This window comes from Miniopterus schreibersii (assembly GCF_964146895.1).
Source record: "Miniopterus schreibersii genome assembly, chromosome: 17".
Taxonomy (NCBI): domain Eukaryota; kingdom Metazoa; phylum Chordata; class Mammalia; order Chiroptera; family Miniopteridae; genus Miniopterus; species Miniopterus schreibersii.
In genome coordinates, this window is record NC_138117.1 from 20885984 (window position 1) to 20906046 (window position 20063).

At 42.3% G+C, this 20063-nt stretch overlaps 1 protein-coding gene across 2 annotated transcripts in view; it reads left to right on the forward strand.

Annotated features, from left to right (window-relative positions):
- The window catches only part of CHD7 (chromodomain helicase DNA binding protein 7), a 178062-nt gene that overhangs the window by 97125 nt on the left and 60874 nt on the right, over positions 1 to 20063 (forward strand). For both annotated transcript variants that reach the window (XM_081117201.1, XM_081117202.1), the window contains exons 4-5: positions 13763 to 13901; positions 19005 to 19142. In XM_081117201.1, the coding sequence (XP_080973327.1) occupies positions 13763 to 13901; positions 19005 to 19142 (277 nt within the window). The remainder of the gene's footprint in view (positions 1 to 13762; positions 13902 to 19004; positions 19143 to 20063) is intronic.

Consider the following 20063-nt stretch of genomic DNA (forward strand, 5'->3'; position numbering starts at 1 on the left):
GGTGCGCAGCTGGGAAGGAAGGGCTACAGAAGCAGGGCAGGCCGCTGTGTTTCACGAAGCTTTTCAGCCCCGATGCCCAAAAGCTGAAACGGGGAGTTACTTCTCTCCACTTGGTGGAGTAAGGCCTCCGGGGGCAGGGTTGAAACCCTAGCGGGCAACGCGGGAGAAATCAGACGGCAGTTATCCACTAGATACGCATTCAAGAATAGCTTGAGGTCCAGGTTCTAGGAGGTGGCCCTCCTCCACGCCACGCTTCCCCTCCGTATTTCCCCCACCAGCGCTCTGGCCCCCCAGAAGGCATATTTACTCAGTAAGAAAAGTTGAGAGGAGAAGACATTGAAGACTAATTTTTTTCATTTGTACTGAACATTTCTTACAACTGTTCTGAACCAGTTCCAAACATCTGAATCTGTTTTTCAGAATATGGCTCATGTTAGAAAATATAGTTTCCAGATGGAAGTATGGTCAGACTTGGTTAATCTGAACCTGTTTGCAAACTCCATTAGAAAACACGCTCCCCCTCCTCCCCCCTGCCGTGCGCATACGTGGGCGCCCTCGATTCTGCCACCGACGCGCTTGATGCGGACTTTCTGAGCTCGCTCAGAGCCGCCTCTGGCAGGCGTTTCTGCGTGTTCATGGGCAGGTGCACAAAGAGGAGGTTCTTTCTGTGGCTGTAGGTGCTGCAAAGGAAAGAAAGAAACTTGGATTTTCGGCTTCCCGCTGGAAATATCTAAACCACCCCCAATACATTGTCCTGTAGTGTTTTGAAAGTGTGAATCATAGCCATTTAAAAAAATCTTTGCCGTCAGTACTTTTTTTGGTGTCAGAATAGCTGAATTATATTCAATAACTCAATCTTGTAGGCAACTTAATCTTTGCATTTACTTAGAAATGTTCCTTGATGCCTCACCGTGTGGCCTCTTAATTGAAAACCATTATTATTTTCTCCTTGTGAGCATTCTTCTAAACTCGCAACCCATCCTATAGAAACATTTCACTAAGTACTTGTGTCCGTAAGTACTCTGTTAACGTTAGGGGCCTGAGCAGGGAGGACTTGGTTAGAATTTCAGTGTGACTTATGAAGGGTTTTGAAAATGTACGGTTCCTAAATCTGAGCATTGTGCTTTAGGTAGGAGAAAGCGTGTTCTTATTTTGGAGAAAGACATCGCAGCAAAATCTAAAAAGGATGCATTTTTAAAAACTAAAGTGTAAGAGTCTGCGTTCTAGGGAAGCTTTCGAGAGCTGAGGAAACACAACACCAAGACTAGCTCTAGCCTAGAGAATGTATCTGTCTTCAGTTTCTATCTTAATTTTTTTGAGCCTGTCACCCAGTGGTAAACACTGATAAGCAAGAAAAGAAAAACCCACTCTGTTGTGGACCTGGTCACACATTTCCAGGTATGTTCTTTCAAGCTCTGAGTCTACATAGAACTGGCCCTGTCTTTAAAAATGTACTTTGGCATACATGGGGTCAAATATTACCATGCTGTCTGTGACAGTGAAACTTGTTAAAATTTCCCTAACAACTGAACAACTCTTAGGAACTTGGGGCATTAAGTCCAGTGAGTGCCAGGCGCCCCGTGACCCCGTGGTTCAGATGCAGGCCTGCCCCCGTCCACTAGGCTGGAGGAACCTTCAGTGCGGGCCTGGCCTGCACGCTCTCAGCTTTCAGTCCTGAAGTTCGAGTTGTCTGTGCAGAGGACGTTGTTGGCATTGCTGAAGCTGAGTAATGGCCTGGCACTAGCGTCACATGCTTTTGGTAGGAGGAAGGGCCTGTGGTTATTTTCTCTTAGGAAGAAAGTCTAGGAGAGTCCTATAGGTTTTCCCCCAAGTAGCATGAAAGGACCCGAGTGGGATGCTTCTGTTGAGTACAGAGACGGCGCAAATGAAAAGGGAGCTGATGTCATGCGGCCCAGATGCTCAGGAGGCCACGTCACGGGGGCACCGAGTTTGTGGCACCTCTGTTGGCCCTGGCGACTTTCACTTGTACGGCGACTTGCTGATTCATGATGAATTGCCATGAGGACATTCCTGAGAGGCATTCCTGTTGTCGATGGGATGCCTGTCCAAGGATGTGGTAATTGAAGAGAGATTTTCAGTAGATTGACAAACCAGCCCATTGCTTTGTTGAGCCACAGGGTTTCTATCGGTCAGATGAGCTGAGTTATGTAGAATTGTGATCTGATTGTTGTGCTAGGTCTGGAAGGGAAGTAGCACCCCGAAGCAGGGGTAAGTAGAACGCACACAACTACGTGTAAATTCTGAATAGCATCTCAGAATAATTATGTAAATTGACTGTGCGGTGATGAAGGTAATAGGGGGTTTGGATTATGTTAGTACTGGGGTTGAATTGCCATAGCAGCCTGCTTTCAAGCACTGGAATACAGCAGTGACAATTTTGTTTTGCAAAATGTTACGTGATACCAGTTATTTCCATCCTTGAATAAGTTAACGTGATGAATTTGTTTATACAGGAAATAATTCTCCCACAGAGGGCTGCAATAGAGGGAATAAAGAGACGTGAGAGGAGAAACGCAGGGCAGAACCACTCACATCTTCCGTTCGGCCCTGCGCCGTCTCGCTGTGAGGTTCTACAGACAGACGCGCTGTCCCCTGAGCAGTGGCGATGGAAGTGACCCACTGTGGTCTGGTGCTTTGCCTTGTGCCTGTGGCGGGGGAGAGCTCGTTCTGCGTCACTCACACACTCTCAGTAACACAGGCCGCGAGAAAGGGCGGCCGTCATCGGTGGGGCTGACTTTCCTGTGTGCGTTTATGCTGACCTCACTAGCTGTCATCCCGCCTCATTCCATAAAGTACCAGAGGCTTGACTTTGTGGCCATTCCCAGTGAACTGGCCTTTTTGGGCAACCAAGGTATAATTCCATTTGTCTTGCCCATGCAGGAGAACCTAGCAGAATTTACCCAGAAGCTGTTTCATAGAATGGGAGTGAAATAGAAAAAGGTGTCCGGCATTTCAGAAAAGGATGTTTAAGATCATAATGCCGATAGGTGGACGGACCACATGCTTCTTTTCTATTAGAAACATCATTTTTTCCCCCTGTATCTTTTTTTGGTAAAAAAAAAATATATACATACATACATATATATATATGTATGTAATAGGTGTATATATATATATGTATATATTTTCTACCTGTTCTTTCTATGTGCTGTCCCCCGGTGTCCTTCTAGCTTTCAGATATTGGCAGTTAATATTGAAAATAAAAGCGAAGACGTGTGGGCTGAGAGGATGCCAGCTTGCATAGGGAGGGGTTCGTGGGGCTGAAATACGGGGATTTGTGGTCTTCTTTTCAAGGCCTTTTCTGTTGTGTGTGCGTGGCCCTTGTGAAATGCGCAAGAATTCGGAGGAAGCGCTTCCCTTGAATGACTCCTGAAGGCCCGTTTAGCGGTGCCGAGATTTCTTCGCGTGTACGCGGAGAAGGGAACTTGGCCAAAGGTGGCGACCCGACCGCTGCAGCGTCAGTTAAATGACGCCGTGGAGACTTGCTCCTGATGCCGTCTCTAGGGACACGACTGCTTGTTCCTTGCTGCTTTCCACCTTTGCTGTTAAAGTTAGTCGAAAAGTCAAATGCTCTTTCTCAATGGAAGATATTTTATTTTGGAGTGAAGATACTTTATTTTGAACTGAAAAATAAACATACTGGTCTCATTTTTAAAACAACAACATATTAAGTACCAAAAACATGGAAAGTGTCCTTTTTGCAAACCACCTGATGTCATTATCGTTAACATTTATGTGGCAGCTTGCTTCTGCGGAGCCTAGCTTTTCAGATACTGTTTCCTCAGCGGCGATCTAAGAGAGAGTAGCAGCATTTTACCCAAGAAATATTTTTATGCAGCCAGCAAGCCCAATGGTGGGATATTTTGATAAACTTAACACACATTTTATCATGTGCTCTTACACGTGTAAAATTTCTCCGGAGAGATGAGACACAAAAGCAGACCATTAAGTTAGTTTTGCCAATATGTAGAAAAACCCAGGTAGTTAGGTACCTCTCATCAGGTACATGGGTAATAGAGTAAATTAAACCCACAGTTTTTCTTCTTTTTAGCTTTTTGTTCTTTCATTTACTCACATGCCCTGATTTAGTCTTAACCCAAGATTTTAGATAATTGGAGAAACGGAATTAAATATTTTGAACACTGCCTGCGGAAAAGGGTGTAGATTTCTTTAACGTGTGGTCACAAGATGGACTTTTGAGTCCTCGGTGTTGGAGAGGAGCCAGGAGGGAAGAGTGGGGTGTGTCTGCCCATTGGCCTGCCCGGCCTCGTCTCTGGTTCATAGTCCAGGCTCCCGGTCAGAGATGGGACCAGGTGCCCTCTTCTCTGCTGGTCTCAAAGATGATCTTCCCTTTGACAAATGGACCATCAAGTCTTTTAGGTCCCCAGTCCTCTCCTTTCCTTCAGAATAACCACCTCAGTCTTTCCATTGCCAGTGGAAACCATGTTGTGGCCCTTCGGCCATCTGATTTGTCTTAAAGTGGCTGAATGAGCAGCGAGGAAGAGCGGTCAGCTGCTTTTTACAGGAGATCCTGATATCCTTGACTTTGTGTGGTTCAGTTTATACTTAGTGGGAGAAGAAAATGCCTAACCGTATTGACCCTCGAATAGCGAGCTCTGCTAACCCGTGCTCTGTGCTGGTTGCTGAGTCGACCACGCTGGGCCTGCTGGAAATTCGTTTCTGCTCATCAGTGAGCTTCGGTGACTTCAAAGCAGCGGCCTGCGGCCACTCTGGTTTATGTGGGAGACGGTGATGTAGATCCCGTTTTCAACTCTCACTGCACCCATCAAACGAAAGTTGAGAGGTGAGGAGGCCGTGGGCAGCAGTAGGACATTGAGGGGGAGTTTTCTGGAGACAGTCCTTTGAAGTCTTTCGTAAGTTGAATTTTAGGGTGGAGCATGTGTTGCCATAGTAGATGTGGGTACGATGTTAGAGTTGGGAGATAGAGAGCAGAAAGAATGATGGCTGATTTTTAAAATTATTTAAAATCTCTCTCTATAAACATGCTTTTGAAAAGTGTGAAGTTCTGTACAAATGCAAAATTTGTCCAGTGATATAAAAAAATTTTGCTAGTTGTCTTCTGCCTAGATAAAGGCCCCTTTGAGTCCCTGGATGTTTGTGGAAACCACCACAAGACATCAGTCATCTGAAATGCCAGCCCTCCTTCAGCCACCTTTACATAGAAGTCTATGTGGCTTTAGCTTAAAAATGCTAAATAGGGGGCTGGAGAGTGTGAATTAAGAAAAAGGGCACTGCTCATTTTTTAAATTGAATTTTTTGAGATGACTGGTTAATAAAATTATATGGGTTTCAGGGATGCAATTCTGTAATACATCATCTCTATGTTGTATTGTGTGTTCATCACCGAAAGCCAAGTCTCCTTCCGTCACCGTTTATGTCCCCTTTGCCCTTTCCTAGCTCCCCCACCACCCTTTTTTCTCTGGCAATCACCGTACTGTTTGTTGTCTGTGTCTGTGAGGTTTTTGGTGTGTGTGTTTTTTTGTTTTGTTTTTTGTTTTGCTTAATCCCTTCACCTTTTTCACCTTTTTAGTCACCCTCATTTATTTATTTTTGACGTTGAAAAGACAACTTCCATCAGAACACTGATTTTATATGGAGCCCTGATTCCTGTAGGAACAATATAATTTCATGGCAGTTTGGCTTCTCCTTTGCGAGTGGGTGGTGATATTGTCTCCATGTTGGTTTTACCCTCTGCCCTGCCTCATCCTCCCTGTAGCCCCTGATGAAAACGCCGGTGGGCAGTGCATCTCGTTTGTTGTATGAGCAACCTGGCTGGTCAGAGAAGGTAACTGTGGATGCAGGGAGTGTGGTTCTGATTGCCACAGTTACCCTCACTTGTCCCCCTTCCTGGGGCATGGGAATGCTGTGCACAAATAAGAATATCTTATAAGTTGGCACAAGCAGACAAATGTCTGCCCCCCTGTTGCCACTTGGATGAATATCCTATATATAGTAAAGGGGCACTGAAAGGCATACTTTTGGCATCAGTTTTGCAGTGTCTCATGTATTCAGCTCTTTGGGTGGCACTGCAGTGCCGAATAGCCAAAGTGCCTAGTGTTTATGTTGGGCCTCTGTGGTCAGATAACCTATTAGCTAACTAGACTTCTTTTCCATGTCACTTCTGGCAGACCTTGATTCAGTCCATAAAACTCAAATTACCTTTGGGTTTTCAGTGATAATTCTTGACTGCATGATGAGTCTTTTGTTGTTCCTCTAGAATATGTTCAGTGGTACAGATGGACTTGGCTCTTTCAGGAGGGTTTTCTTATTTTACCTTCTTTCGCTTTCATTTTTTAAAATATATCTTCTTTAGAACATGGTCCGCACGGTAGCGATCCTCAGTACGGGATCCTGATGTTATTGGAAGGTTCCCCAGGGATGATCCCAGGGAGCAGAAGACATTTACCAGGAAAGGTTTCTGAGGCCTGAAGGATACCCCCCCCCCCCAAAAAAAAGAAAGGCCAGGCCAGTGCTAGACTCCTAAGGAGATCTGGGGTTAGAGGCCTTCAGACCAACCCCAGGATCAAACGTGGGCTCTGCAACCAGAGCAGTCCTGGTTCCAGTCCCAGAACTGCCACTTCTTGTAACCTGTTGCACCCTCAGTTTCCTCATCCTTGGGCAGCTTGACTGTGAAATGTAATGGTGAGGTATGTTGAGTTTGAAATAACACATTTTTAAACGAAAGCGGATTAGGTGTCTGCTATCCTCCTAACTTTCTTTGCTGTTCCTTTCCTGAATATTTAGCATACGTACTTAGGGAGTACTTGATGCTATAAGAGCTACTTATGGTAACAATTTAGGTTAAATTATTTGTGTTAGAGGTGTTCCATCCAGGGACTCTTGGCAAACTCACAAAACATAGTATTAATAATTTGTTACTGAAATCATGTTTAGAAATAGAACCCCCTCCCCAACTCTCTCTTTCTTTTCTCAACTCTCCTTACTCTTCCTCAACTAGGGGAGTAGGGTGAAGAATTTGTGGGTGGAGTTCAGGAGTCGTGGGTGGCAAGGCCCCTGCTTGGCGTGATGCATGTGGGTGCCCCACTTGGCGCACCCGAAGGTTGACTGCCTGGGGCAGGCTTACAGGGGTTGGGCCAGGAGTCTGGCTCCCAGCTCCCCATCCTGCCCAGATGCCCTCGGCCCAAGGCTGCCCTGTGGAGACCACGGCTGACCCCTGGGGCCCTGTCTGGGGAGGGCTGATGCCTTTGTGTGCAGGCGTTGACCTTTGGGTTTATTGTCTGTCACGCAGAGTTTGTTTTCTCTTTTTCCTCATTAGTTTAATTTGTCATCTGCATTTTACTACATTCTGCGATAGCCATTAAGTTTTATTTTAGTCTTAGGACTTCATTTAAAAATTTTTATTTCGTGGGGTTAATTTTACTTTCTGGCGTATCTGATTCATGTTTTGCATTGGTTCTTTTAAACTTATACTACTTTTCCCGGTGACTTTTTTTAGTTTGCCTCTTTATCTTTTCATTTTCTTTCTCATTGTTTAAAAGCTTAGCATAGAAGGTTCTGTGCTTTTACGTTGGGAGGCTTGATGCTTTCCTCTCTACCGGCGGCGCAGAGCCCTTGACCCCAAAGCTCTGTGTGTATTTAATCACCGCAGCTCATCCATTAGGTTCATTTCTTTTTTAAAACACCTTTGAGCATACAAAATATAAGGATACGCTTTAGTAGCTTTCTCTCTTCTTCTAAAAGACTACTGTGTCATTTTGGCTGGAGTCCCTGAACCGACCTGGTTGATCTTTATGACTCATGCCTCCAGGTTGATTTTGCCCAGAGTGATGAGACTCTTCACTAACTTGCCCCGCCTGAAGGGCCCGTTGGGTTGCGACCTCCCTCCCATGTGCAGGCATCTTCATAACTGACCTTGTTCTTGTCGCGTGTGGCTCCACAATAGGGTTCCTTTCAAACTTTTTTGGGGGGGGGGCATTGGATCCTTATGCTGATGCTGATCAGTGTTCACCACGTTCTGTTTTGTAAATAAATCAGGGCAGTTAACTGGCTTTCTAGTAAGTTCTGTCCCTTTGCATAAAGCCTTGTTTAAAAAGCCTGTACTCTTTCTCACCAAAAATAATTGGTAATCTGTGTGCCATATCTTAGCTTAGGTGAGTTTATCCAACCCCGTTTCAGGTGATGTCGCTCAGCCCATCGGGGTGGGGGCCTACAGTTGTTATAAACCGACTATGAGTCCTTCCTTAGGGTGGATTCCTCGGAGTGTCCCTCCATAGGACAGACACTGTTCTCTGAACACAGAGTTTGTGTTTTCCTAATGCTGTCTCTCCTCAAGTCCTCCTTGAGTTCTCATCAAGATGGTACATGTATTGATCACCTTGAGGGCAGTCACAGCACTTTACAGTGTGGTGCGGTAGAGGTGACCTCAGTGTCATTTGGCATGAGCCATGAGAACATCCAGTTGCCCACCAGTGTGACCTCAGTCTCATGATGAAATGTGAAATGTGGGTAAAGCCGGAAAAGGACAGTGGTCTTTAAAACCGCCAGCAGCTGCCCCAGGAGAAGCAGCTGCTCCTTCCACGGTCACAGGGAGAGTCTGGCTTCGGGAGTGGGTGGCTCTGTGTGTCAGTCGCACCAGTAATGACGGGCGATAGGGATCAGGAAGTGAAAGAACTTTGTGAGTAGGGAGGGGAAGTATATATAAATACACTGGCTTAGAAAAATTGCTGAGGTTCACTCTGTTTTGGTGTATTTTAGCTCCATTTTATTGAGTTTCATAGGTGTTTCACCATAAAGATAGAATCTGTGTGGGGTTTTCCTTTTTTAATTCTCACCTGAGGATACTTTTTCCATTGCTTTTCAGAGAGAGTGGGGGGGCTGGGAAGAGAGAGACAGACAGACAGAGACACATCGATTGGTTGCCTCCTGCACATGCACGACCAGGGCCGGCGATCAAGCCTGCAACCAAGGTACGTGCCCTTGGCTGGAATTGAACTGGGATCCTTCAGTCTGCAGTCCAGTGCTCTAACCACTGCGCAAACTGGCTAGGGCTGTGTGGGGTTTCTTTTTTTTTTATATATATCTTTTTTATTGATTTCAGAGGAGAGGAGAGGGAGAGAGAGAGATAGAAACATCAATGATGAGAGAGTCATTGATCGAGCCCACAAGCCGGGCATGTGCCCTGACCGGGAATCGAACCCCGATCGCCTGGATCCTAGGTCGACGCTCAGCCGCTGAGCCACGCCCGGCAGGGCCTGTGTGGGGTTTCTTAAATGACTTAATGAGGAAAGCCCTTTGGAGTAGTGCCTGGCACACACTGAGGGCCGTATATATGTTGATGTCACTCTGATTCGTACTGTTTAGTTAATCAGCTAACACAGTAACCTACCTCATCGGGCGCTAGAAATACCAAGATAAATAAGAGTTGTTTCTTTTCTTCTTGAGCTTACAGGATAGTTGGAAAAAGACACACACACACACACACACACACACACACAAAGTGTTTTGGGTTTAGTACATCACCATCAAATTTTGTGTAATTTAAATATCCCTGTGTGGGCTGCGTCACGCGGCGTGTAGGTGTGCAGTGAGATCTTACTAATCCAGACTGTGGCGGCCAGAAAATGCTGCTCTGAACGAGTGACATCCAGCTCACAACTTGCGGCCGAATAGTCTGGGGAACGTGAAGGTGGAAGAGGTGGAGCTCACCTCTTCAGCACAGCACACAGAGCTTGGGGTGTGGGAAAGGTACAAAATAAAGTTAATGTTGCCAGTTGCAAAAATTGCAGAGGGCCTTGTATGTTAATGCCAAGAATCTCTGTCTTTAATACGCATGGGATCGGACTTGAAGGGGACAGATGATCGAGTCAGACGTGCATTAGCTGGTCACGCTGCTGGTGACTGGAGGATGGGCCTGTGGGTGAAGTTTTGGTGGCAGTGCCTTGTCACTGACCTAGGAAAGGTGGGAGGTGAGCAGGTTCAGGAGAGGGGTGAGGGCAGACGTGATTTCTCTGGGCCTGAGGCCATTCAGGGCCAGAATGAGAGCATTCCTGGCACACACCTGGTCATCTTTGGTCCAAGCCCGTGAGTAGCCATCTCTGCAGCTGTTGGAGGCCCATCAAGGTTCTGTGTCTGCACCGGGCAGCCCAGTGGCCTCATCCTCAATATTGTAGTGTCCATTTAAGGGACATTCCTTTTTTTTAATCCTCCAAGGAGTGAGGATATTTTTCCCATTGATTTTTAGAGAGAGTAGAAGGGGGGGGAGAGAAGAGAGAGAGAAAAATCTATGTGAGAGAGAGACATCAATTGGTTGCCTCCCACACTCACCCTGACAAGGGGCCAGGATCGAACCTGCAATCCAGGTACATGCCCTTGACTGGGAATTGAACCCGTGACCCTCCGGTGCACAGCCTGATGCTCTAACCACTGAGCAACCCTGGCCAGGGCAGGACATTCCTTTTTCACAACATTCTTTTCTCCCCAATTGGAAAAGCTGCCTTCTTTGTGCATCCCAGCTTTCTAAATTATGACTTGGAAGAGCAGTGTCTATATGGCTATGTTTTGGCTTTGACATTATACAAGACTGGCTTTGAATCTTATAGGTTTAAATAATGGACTGAATGTGGAGTATGTGTCCTCTCTCCAGTGGTCTGATAGTAGGTAGCCCTGCCCGGAGATCGTGAGGTGACAGACGGGAAATGCTGTGTGTCTGAACTAAAGCAGTGGTCATGGACATGGAGAAGAGTGGCCTTGGGGGTTGCCGGCCTGTTTGTTCTTTCTGCTGGCATTGGGCAATGATGATAAAGGGCTTTCCTTCTCTTCACGTTGCCTGTATAAAGTGATCACAGCAAAGTGGGGTCCTGTCCATATGTCTCTGCAGTTGAGTCGGCCCAAGTGGGTCAGAGCCAAAGCCAGAGCCAGAGCCACAGAATATGTTCTCAGACTTCCCAGGATATGTTCCCAGCTGCTTGTCTTCCAGATGTGTGAATGTGGCCATTTGTGCCAGGCACTGAGAAGGTTTTCATCCATTATGTATCTCATTTAAACTTGATGACGAATCTTGGAGGAAGATATGAGTTCCAACCTCACTTTATAGATGAGGAAACTGAGGGTGAGGGAAATAAAGTGACTTAATCAAAGGTCACAGACAGGTTATAAATGACACAGTTTGAGTGTGAACTAAGGCCTGTGCTGTTCACCACCACCCATTGCATTACCCGCATTTGTTAAAGAAAAATTCTGACTTTGGCTTTTTTGGGCAAAGCAGATTTTATATAACACTTTGTTGAAAATCCAAATTAGTTTATTGCAAAATAGTAGCAAAGGCCACTTAATTTAGATAACTTCATCTTGTCCTTGATTGTAATATCTTTGGGTGGACATTGAAGATTTTGTAGCTTTTTTCACTTCTTAGCGTGTGCTTGATTTGTATATTGGTGTCATGAGAAGACATTCGCGTGGAAATGCTTAGCTGTCTCTGAGCAACGTTAATAGTTGCAAGGTCTAATGAGTTTAGAAATCTTTTAGTAATCAGATCTGGGATGAGTGCTTCCCTTGGCTACAGGCTTTTTGTCTAAGCATTGGGAGAGGTCCTGTCCGACTTTTAGCAGTCTTGGAGGTTTCACGTAACTTGTTCTTGGGAAGGGCAGATGGAAAATCATTAGCACGTCTCTCTTGCAGCAAATTGATATTTCATCAAACCTGGACTCTGGTGGGCTTCAGGACAGTAGGCCTTTTACTCCTATAGGATAGTTCATGCAAGGCACAGTAACCCCGCTAAATTAAATTGTGTACTTTGCTCTGGTGTAGAGAGGTCACCGTGGAAAGCACTTGCTGCCAACTTACTTTACCTGGCAGTGGTTCAGCTCCGTGACAGGCCTACCTCTGATTTAAACAAATTTGAGAAATATGTAAAGTTTTGGAAGCAGTTTTGCACTGATTTGATAAAAGAAACCACAAAACACTGCAGCGCAGGTGTTGAGAATGTTTGAAAGCTGATTGAGGGAAGCAGATGGCTTTAGTCAGTGGCATCCAGCCAAAAGAGCAGGTGCTGGTCATGTGACCGCTGGTTACCAGGGTAATCTGATTGCTCTTGGCGTGCAGATGAAAGGGAAGGGGCCCAGCGTTCAGCTGTAGTATTGTATAATTTGTGGCAGTTAGAGCGGAAATAAATGCTGGAAATGGAGCCTCATAGTGGGGGAGACTTCTGTCCATGTGTAGCGTAAACACTAGGACAGTTGGATGAGGAACTGTTGTATGGATTTTTTTTTTTTAATTTAAAAATTATTATTCTTTCTGTGGATCTTTTGGGCACTTGAAGTTTTTAGAACACGGCCTTTTTTTTTTTTTTTTAAATAAAAAGTACTGTAAACTTGACTGCCATTTGCTCTAATCTTGACTTGTAAGTTATTTTCTTATGTGGCTGTTTACTATGCTAAAAGAAAACAAAATAAAAACAAGCTCTGAGTACTTAAAAATAACTTGTTCAAATTTATCAAAGATGTTTATTCATTACAAAAATACATTTTAGGTGTGTGATGGATCCTTCATTACATTAACAAATACTTTTGAAATATTTTATATGACACATGCTTTACTTACATAACGGTGTATCGATGTCTTGGCCTCGTTTCCTTTTGTAGTAGCTGAGGCTGAAAAATGCTGTTTAATGCATTCTGTCTGCATACTTTTCTGGGAATATACAAACTTCAGTAAATAAACTTCTTAAAAGTTTAAAAAATATTCTTAGTCTTTAAATTTTAGCAGAATTTTAGGCTTTCTAGAGATAATAAATATAGTCATTACTGAGGTTGGATTATTTTAAATGTTGGATAACAAATGATAATTGATATTAGAAAACCTTGGGGCGGTTTGGAAATTGGAATGTAAGGTAACACTAAGTGTATGTTTTAAAATAACGTCAGAGTTTCTAAAGGTGATGGTAAATGTAAATTAACATTTTTTTGGTAGAGTTTATCCATGGCTTTTGAGTTATGTAATATTCAAAGCCTATTAACGATTGATAGAAACCTACTCTGGAACATGTACTTTAATTATTGGAGTTGCTTTGCTATATTTTTGTATTTCGAAGACCTAGCTTTTTCAAAAAAAGGCTATAGTGACTACCTTACAAAAGTCCTTGCACCAAAATAAAGCTTATTTTAATTAAGAACACAGCATTAATTAAAATTATGTAGAAAAGGAAATTGCTATATATTTTGTTAGATTTTAAAGAGCTGTAAATTGTATAAAAATGGAGCTGAGTGATATAAAAGAGGGCACCTAATAGTACTGGTCAAGAAACACTTAAGTAGGAGTATTTATAACTATCCGCAAGAGACACACAGAAATGATCACTATATTTTAGTTTTCCTTGACAATTTTAAAAAACATATTCTGCACCTTAAATACTCCACAACGAAACTACCTCATAATCTGATTTTTCATTATGGCTTGGTGCATTGACAGGGATTTTTGCATTGTCTAGGTGAACAAATGTACTCTGTGTGGTATTAGGAGTTTTTGCATGCAGTTTTTTTTCTTCTTTTCAGTTAGGTTAGATATTTGCTAAAGGTCGTCAGTTTGGGGGTTTGCCATAAAAAACTTAATTGAGAGTACTATTTAATTACAAATGGCCAACATGCATTGATTTACCAATTGTCGTTGATAACTTTAGGGATATTAATGTGGGAAATATAAGGCATGGGGCATGTGGAAAACATCATTAAAAAGTGAACACTAAGTGATCCACTTTGAATTCTAGTAATAAGAAACCTGATTCAGAAGCAAGTGCTTTGAAGAAAAAGGTCAACAAGGGGAAAACAGAAGGTTCTGAAAATTCAGACTTAGACAAAACGCCCCCACCATCTCCTCCTGAAGACGATGAGGACCCAGGTGTTCAGGTAATACCATTATCCTGATCCCCAGCCTTGGTTACTTAGCATGGGTAACTCTAGCCGCGTATCAAGTGCACTAGCCCTCCCCTGTCTTTGTTACAGAGCTGCTGTGAAGATGGCTGTATTGTTGTCTGGGACATTATATCCATAGTGATGAGAGCTGGGGGGCCAGTGCGAAATTAAACTCCTGGCTTTTTGCTTTTGCTGTCTTCGACTCTGGGATAAGTAAAACCCAGAATCATCACTTATTTCTGTAAATGTATCCTGATGTTTATGTAAAGGCTAGTGTTAACATATTACTATGTTGGTTCATATAAAGCTTCATGCACATTTCTGATTTTCTCTGAAGTTGGGTTGCTTGTCAATTCTTTTATTTTGCAGAAGAAACAATCAAGATAAGATGTAATCTGTAGCTTATGCTAAGGTTTCTGATGCCCCGTGGTGAGAGCTGAGATATATTCCTGCATCACCACAGTTTCCGTGACATGTTAGTGACTTTTTGAATGGCAGTGCCACAGAATGTTTCAGTTTTAGATTCTCCTGACTTTTGAAGAATTTCATAGGAATCAGCTGGAAAACTAGCCCTGAAATCAACATTAGGGATTTAGGTTCCCGTGCGCAGAGCACACTGCCGTCGCTGATTGGACTGCAAGGTGAGGGGCCCTTACACGTGATCGTTAAACATTATTTCCTTGTTATGTTCCCTGGAAGCATGCCAGCGCGGTCCACTGGGATGGCTGGGAATGTAACCTCTGCGAATGACATCTAAGTTATCAGGGAGCAGTTACCGAGGAATCCTGCTGGAATAGGAGGCCAGCCCCTAGAAGCTCGCTGGATTTTTTTCTAATTGTCCAGTGCACTAAGTACTTTCTGCCTATACCTCGTCCAATTCACTTAAAGGTTAGAAACAGAATATTTGCAGTATACAGCTCCGCTCTAAAGAATTTCAGGTAGTTTTCTTTCTTTTTAGTAGAACTCCCTGATAATATTTGTAGATGCACAGAATGGCCTAATCTAAGACCTGAAAGGGAGAGGAGGGAGGGAGGGAGAGAGAGAGAGAATGAGAATGAATGTGTTTTGGTTTCGTTTGGTTCAGTTCTATACCATAGCAATACCTCTGGCAGTTTGGGTTAATTTTGTAATGTACTTTGATTTTACACAGCAGTGAAAAGATATTAGGAAGGTAAGTAGGTATCTTTTTATTATTCATTGCTTAGGGAGTTTTAAACTAAAGTATTTTAATGATTCTGAATTTCATTTTTATGCTCAATGGTGTGTGTTTTTTTTTCTGAATTGTGTTTGCTTAAACTAGGACCTCTATGACAATAGTATTTGGACAATGTTAAGGGGATTTATTTACATGAGTCAAGAAAATTCTGTTTCTGTGTGTTTTTTCCCCACAAATACCGCTTCCATTTTTTTAGAAGTCTGTCTGTTTTAATACAGTTTCAAAAGGACTTTATGAAATACTAATTCAGGGTGTTTTCCCCCCCTGCATTTTAGTCATAGAAAATTGATAATTCAAATGAACATCAATGCATCCTTTCTAATTGGCTAATGCTTAACTGTTATGGGTTCCGCAGCTAATACAAGCAGCCACAGCAGCAGATCTGGCTCCGAAGGCAGGCCTTTCTCGGTGTCTTTGACACAGGAAGTGCTGCTGGACTGTTGTGTATTGTGTTCCTTCCTGTACCACATGCATAAAGGGCTTAAAGTTCTTGAGTTTTGTGATTGGTTTATTTAAACTTCAGTAAATGCCATAAAATTTTAATGAACTCAAAATTGTATCACAAAGTGCTACAACAGTGAGATCGTGGAAACATTTAAATTTTCTCTTCAGTGTACCTGTTTTCACTATAAATAGCTTTTCTAAAGCAATCCAAGTTTAGCAGGTTGACCTATGATTTTAGTGTCCATTTAAAAGCTTTGAGTTCTAGTTTAAACGTAATTCTTACACTTCATGTTGATTCACAAAAATCTTTCAAATAGTAACATTTTAACAGACCATACTAAAGCATATCATATAATATATAATTTTATTTTATATTGGGAAATTTTAATAGAAGCTTTTGTACTCAAAATAAATGAACTTAAGATCAATTATTATTTAGAAACTGGAGAAGCCATATAACACTTAAATATTTCAGAAAGCTGAGTTCTAATTGTATTTTGGGTTTTTTACTATTATTAAGTGACCTCGTATCCATTACTAGCTAAGCCCATCACTAGTACATAGATTTATAATACAAGTTTGATACGAAGAGAAACTTCCATTATAAAAGTTATATCCACCAATATATAAATGTCTGTTTAAAAAGAGAAAATTCTCCTATATTATTGTACTGGAACATTTCTTTAATATCAGAATGGTGTTAGTGGATTTATCTGAGACTTATTTATGGGTGTTTAGTTACTTATGCTGAAAGAATACTCTGGTAGTGTGGCCCCAACCATGGAAACCTGATAAGACATCATAGATACATCATTAGTAACACATTAGTCCTTATAGTAATGACATAAAGATGAAAATATAGATTAATCCATTTCAATTTAGTTAAATTGATACATCAAACAAAATACAGACATTATGCTAAATATCACAAAATTAAAATTCTGTTCTTTTATTATCTTAAAGAAATTGGCAGTCTTCTTGAGAAGTGAGGGATGGTAAAGTGGCCATGAGCAGGAGTTAGCCTAGGTCAGCTTTGGGAAGGGAAAAAGGGAGCTATACAAAGTAGCCTTGTAGCCTTACTGTTTTCTGATTTTTCTTTGGAAAGGTGGAGCTAATTAATGATGACTTTAATTCTACTAATTGCATTTGGCATTAATATGTACCATGCACTGTTCTAAATGCTTGAGGTGAATTCCCTTATGCGATCTTCACAGTCTACTCATGAGGTAGTTACTATCATTAACCCATTCTACAGACCAGGAAACAAAGGTCCACAACATAACTCATCTAACGTCACAGAGTGAGAGTCTGGGCTCATTTAAACATGGGCATTCAGCTCAAGAGCCTACAGCGTCAAATTGCCCCCCATTATGTGGAGAGGAGTGACAGATGGCAGAACCCCTGCTGGTTTTTGCCCCATTTTGACCTTGAATTCGCTGTTCTGGGCAAGGCTGACGAGGGAGGGTCAGAGGAGGGATTCCCTCTGGTCTAAGCCACTGGGAAGTCTGTTATACCAAATACCTGTGTCAGAAAGGTGTTTTATGTCTTCGCAGCCGTGACAGTGTAAGGAAGGCTAAGAGTTCACAGTCTCGAGCTACCCATTTGATGGTCATAGTACACTGAGTTTGTATTTTGAGCTGCCTGAGATCCCCTTTTGAGAGCAGAGACTTAATAAAAGTCAGTCCTACTCTGGGGTTTGTTTGTTGGTCCTGGCATAAGCTACATAGGTGCTGTGTCTGACCCTCCTTGGGTTCACATGGTTGTGCAGTTTGTCTCTCTGTCTGACTATCCAAATTTAAAATCCACCGGGCTCTTTAAAAAAATTTTATTTCATAATTCTTAGGAAAAAGTTTGAGTTACCTCTGTTCATATTTTTATCTCCTATGCGCTTTGCAAACTCATTTGTAGGTTGTAATCTTGCATTTATCAGCCATTTAAAATGTCATTTTGGAGTTATCTTAGATTTTATCACAACACATTAATGAAAAGATTATTTTCTCCCCATTTTTAATTAACTGACAAAACTAATTTTTTATGAGAAAGATTAAACAATAAGAATTATTTTGAACAAAATGTGTAAAACCCTTTACCTCTGCCTCATTTACTTCCCTCCCCAGAATTAACAGCTATCAACAATTTATTGTGTGTGTTTTCACATTTTTTTGTTGTTATTGGAAACATACAGATTATACATTCATTTTTTAGCAAATATTTATTGAGTCATAAAGTAAACAAGACAAACCATGTCCTTGTCATGGGGAGTTTATATACAGGAGTGAGCAAAAGTAGATTTACAGTTGTTAGTACACAAAACAGTTTATTCTTGTATTATTATTTATTAATTATTATTTATTTGTATTATTTGCCTTATTATTATTATTTCATATCCTCACTAACAATTTATGTTTTAGGTAATGATGGCTGGTAACTTAAACCTACTTTTGCCTACCATTGTATTGATAATCCACACATACAAATAAATGCACAAGGTTTTTTGTTATCTTAAATAGAATTATAAGCTACTTATTATGTGACTTGCTTTTCTTTTTCACAGTTTCTCTTGCACATATTCTGAAGCTACATAGCTTATTAGAGGTGCCGTTGCTGGGTCCAGGGTGGGCATGTTTTAAATTTTCATAGATACTGGCCACACTGTCCTGCAGAGATATGCAGGGTTCTGTTTTGATCACTGTGATGGGAAAGGACCCCATTTTGCTAATAATCCAACTAATACTAGCTGTTACGAGTCTTTTACATTCTAATCAGTGTGGTAAAAAAAATTTTAAAAACAAAATTACTTTTCATAGCCATTCGTTATTAATTCTGATATTCATTCCTTCATCTCTTCAAAAAAATTCCGACTGTTTATTTTAGGATCAAGATGAAAATGCAAGCCTTCTGTTTAAATGGCCCTCTGAAATATTATTGGTGCCTTGGATAATATTATAATAGTATTTATCTAGAACTTTATAATCAGAAGATAGTACAGATTATCTTCCAATGCCCACCCCTATTTCCTTTATAGTCATTGGCCACTATGATGTCTTATGTGATTTACAGGGTTAAAGCTAGCTTCTCTTCAAGATGAGTATTATTTTTTTAATCCTCACCTGAGGATATTTTTTCCATTACTTCTCAGAGAGAGTGGAAGGTGTTGGGGGGTGGGGGGGGAGAAACACCTATGTGAGAGAGACACATCGACTGGCTGCCCCCCACACACTCCCTGACCGGGCCGGGGGTCAAGCCTGCACCCGAGGGATGGGCCCTTGGCTGGAGTTGAACCCAGGACCCTCACTCCGATGGCCAATGCTCTAACCACGGAGCAAAACCGGCTAGGGCTAAAATTAATCTTTAAAAATACGCACCTCGCCATCCTGAGAAGTTGTAAAGTGCACCAGCGATGGCATTGGGCTCACTTTGTTGGGTTTGTGTTCCAGAAGAGACGGTCCAGCAGGCAGGTGAAGAGGAAGCGCTACACGGAAGACCTGGAGTTCAAGATTTCTGACGAGGAGGCAGAGGATGCGGACGCTGCGGGGAGGGACTCCCCCTCCAACACCTCGCAGTCCGAGCAGCAGGTGAGTGTCCGGGTGTGTGTGGCTCTCGCCGCAGCTGGCACGATGACTGGGAATTTTGTAGCCGGAACCCAAAAAGTGCAACTGAAGCGCTGGAGTTGGAGCTGGGGAGCATTCGTCTAGCGTCGGTGAACGTGCTACGGGAAACGCGCTGTTTAGCAGCGTCTTTAAAAAGGCCTTGTTCATGGAAATGTATTTTTATACAAGCCTGTGATATGTAATTTGACACAATTTTGGAGAATTAATGGTCTGTGTTGAGGAAGAGTCAGAACCAGGATGCGAGGAGGCTGAATTTACCTCTGAGAATTCAGTGCTGTAGCTTCTGAGACTTTAATAAACCACTCAGGCTTGTCTCCTGCTGCTAGGCACTGTAAGAGCCCCTTTATGAAATTATTGCCTTGTAGTACCCAGCAGGGCACACTTTATTCTCTGTGCAATGTAAATGATGTATAAAATAGTTTGTATAAAATATGGGTAGTAACACAGGATTGATTATCATAAAGATCTTTTAAGGAAAAATAATAATAATGCCCCTTTCTTACCATTACTGTTCTTTAGTTAACAAACTGGTAACCCATTGGAAAGCATATTAACTGGAGTTTTGTGTTTTATTTGGTAATCTGTGCTATGTTAGATTGTTATGGAACGTTTCATGTGACCTCCATAGATAAAAACTGCCTGCAATAACAACAGAGTGATGAGTGCATTTACCCCATGGGTACAGATGAAGAAAGGTTGTGTTTTTGGCTGCTCCCATGCAGAGATGATTTTCTTTTGGCAGCTGGAGTTTCTGAATGCTCTCTGGCTTCAGGGATCTGTGCTAGACCACATAATTAAACCACATAATCACGAAGTTATAAACACAGATCTTCCTTTTGCCTTTGTGCAGAGTGGGATTTTTTGTTCTTTTCAATCATATTTTTT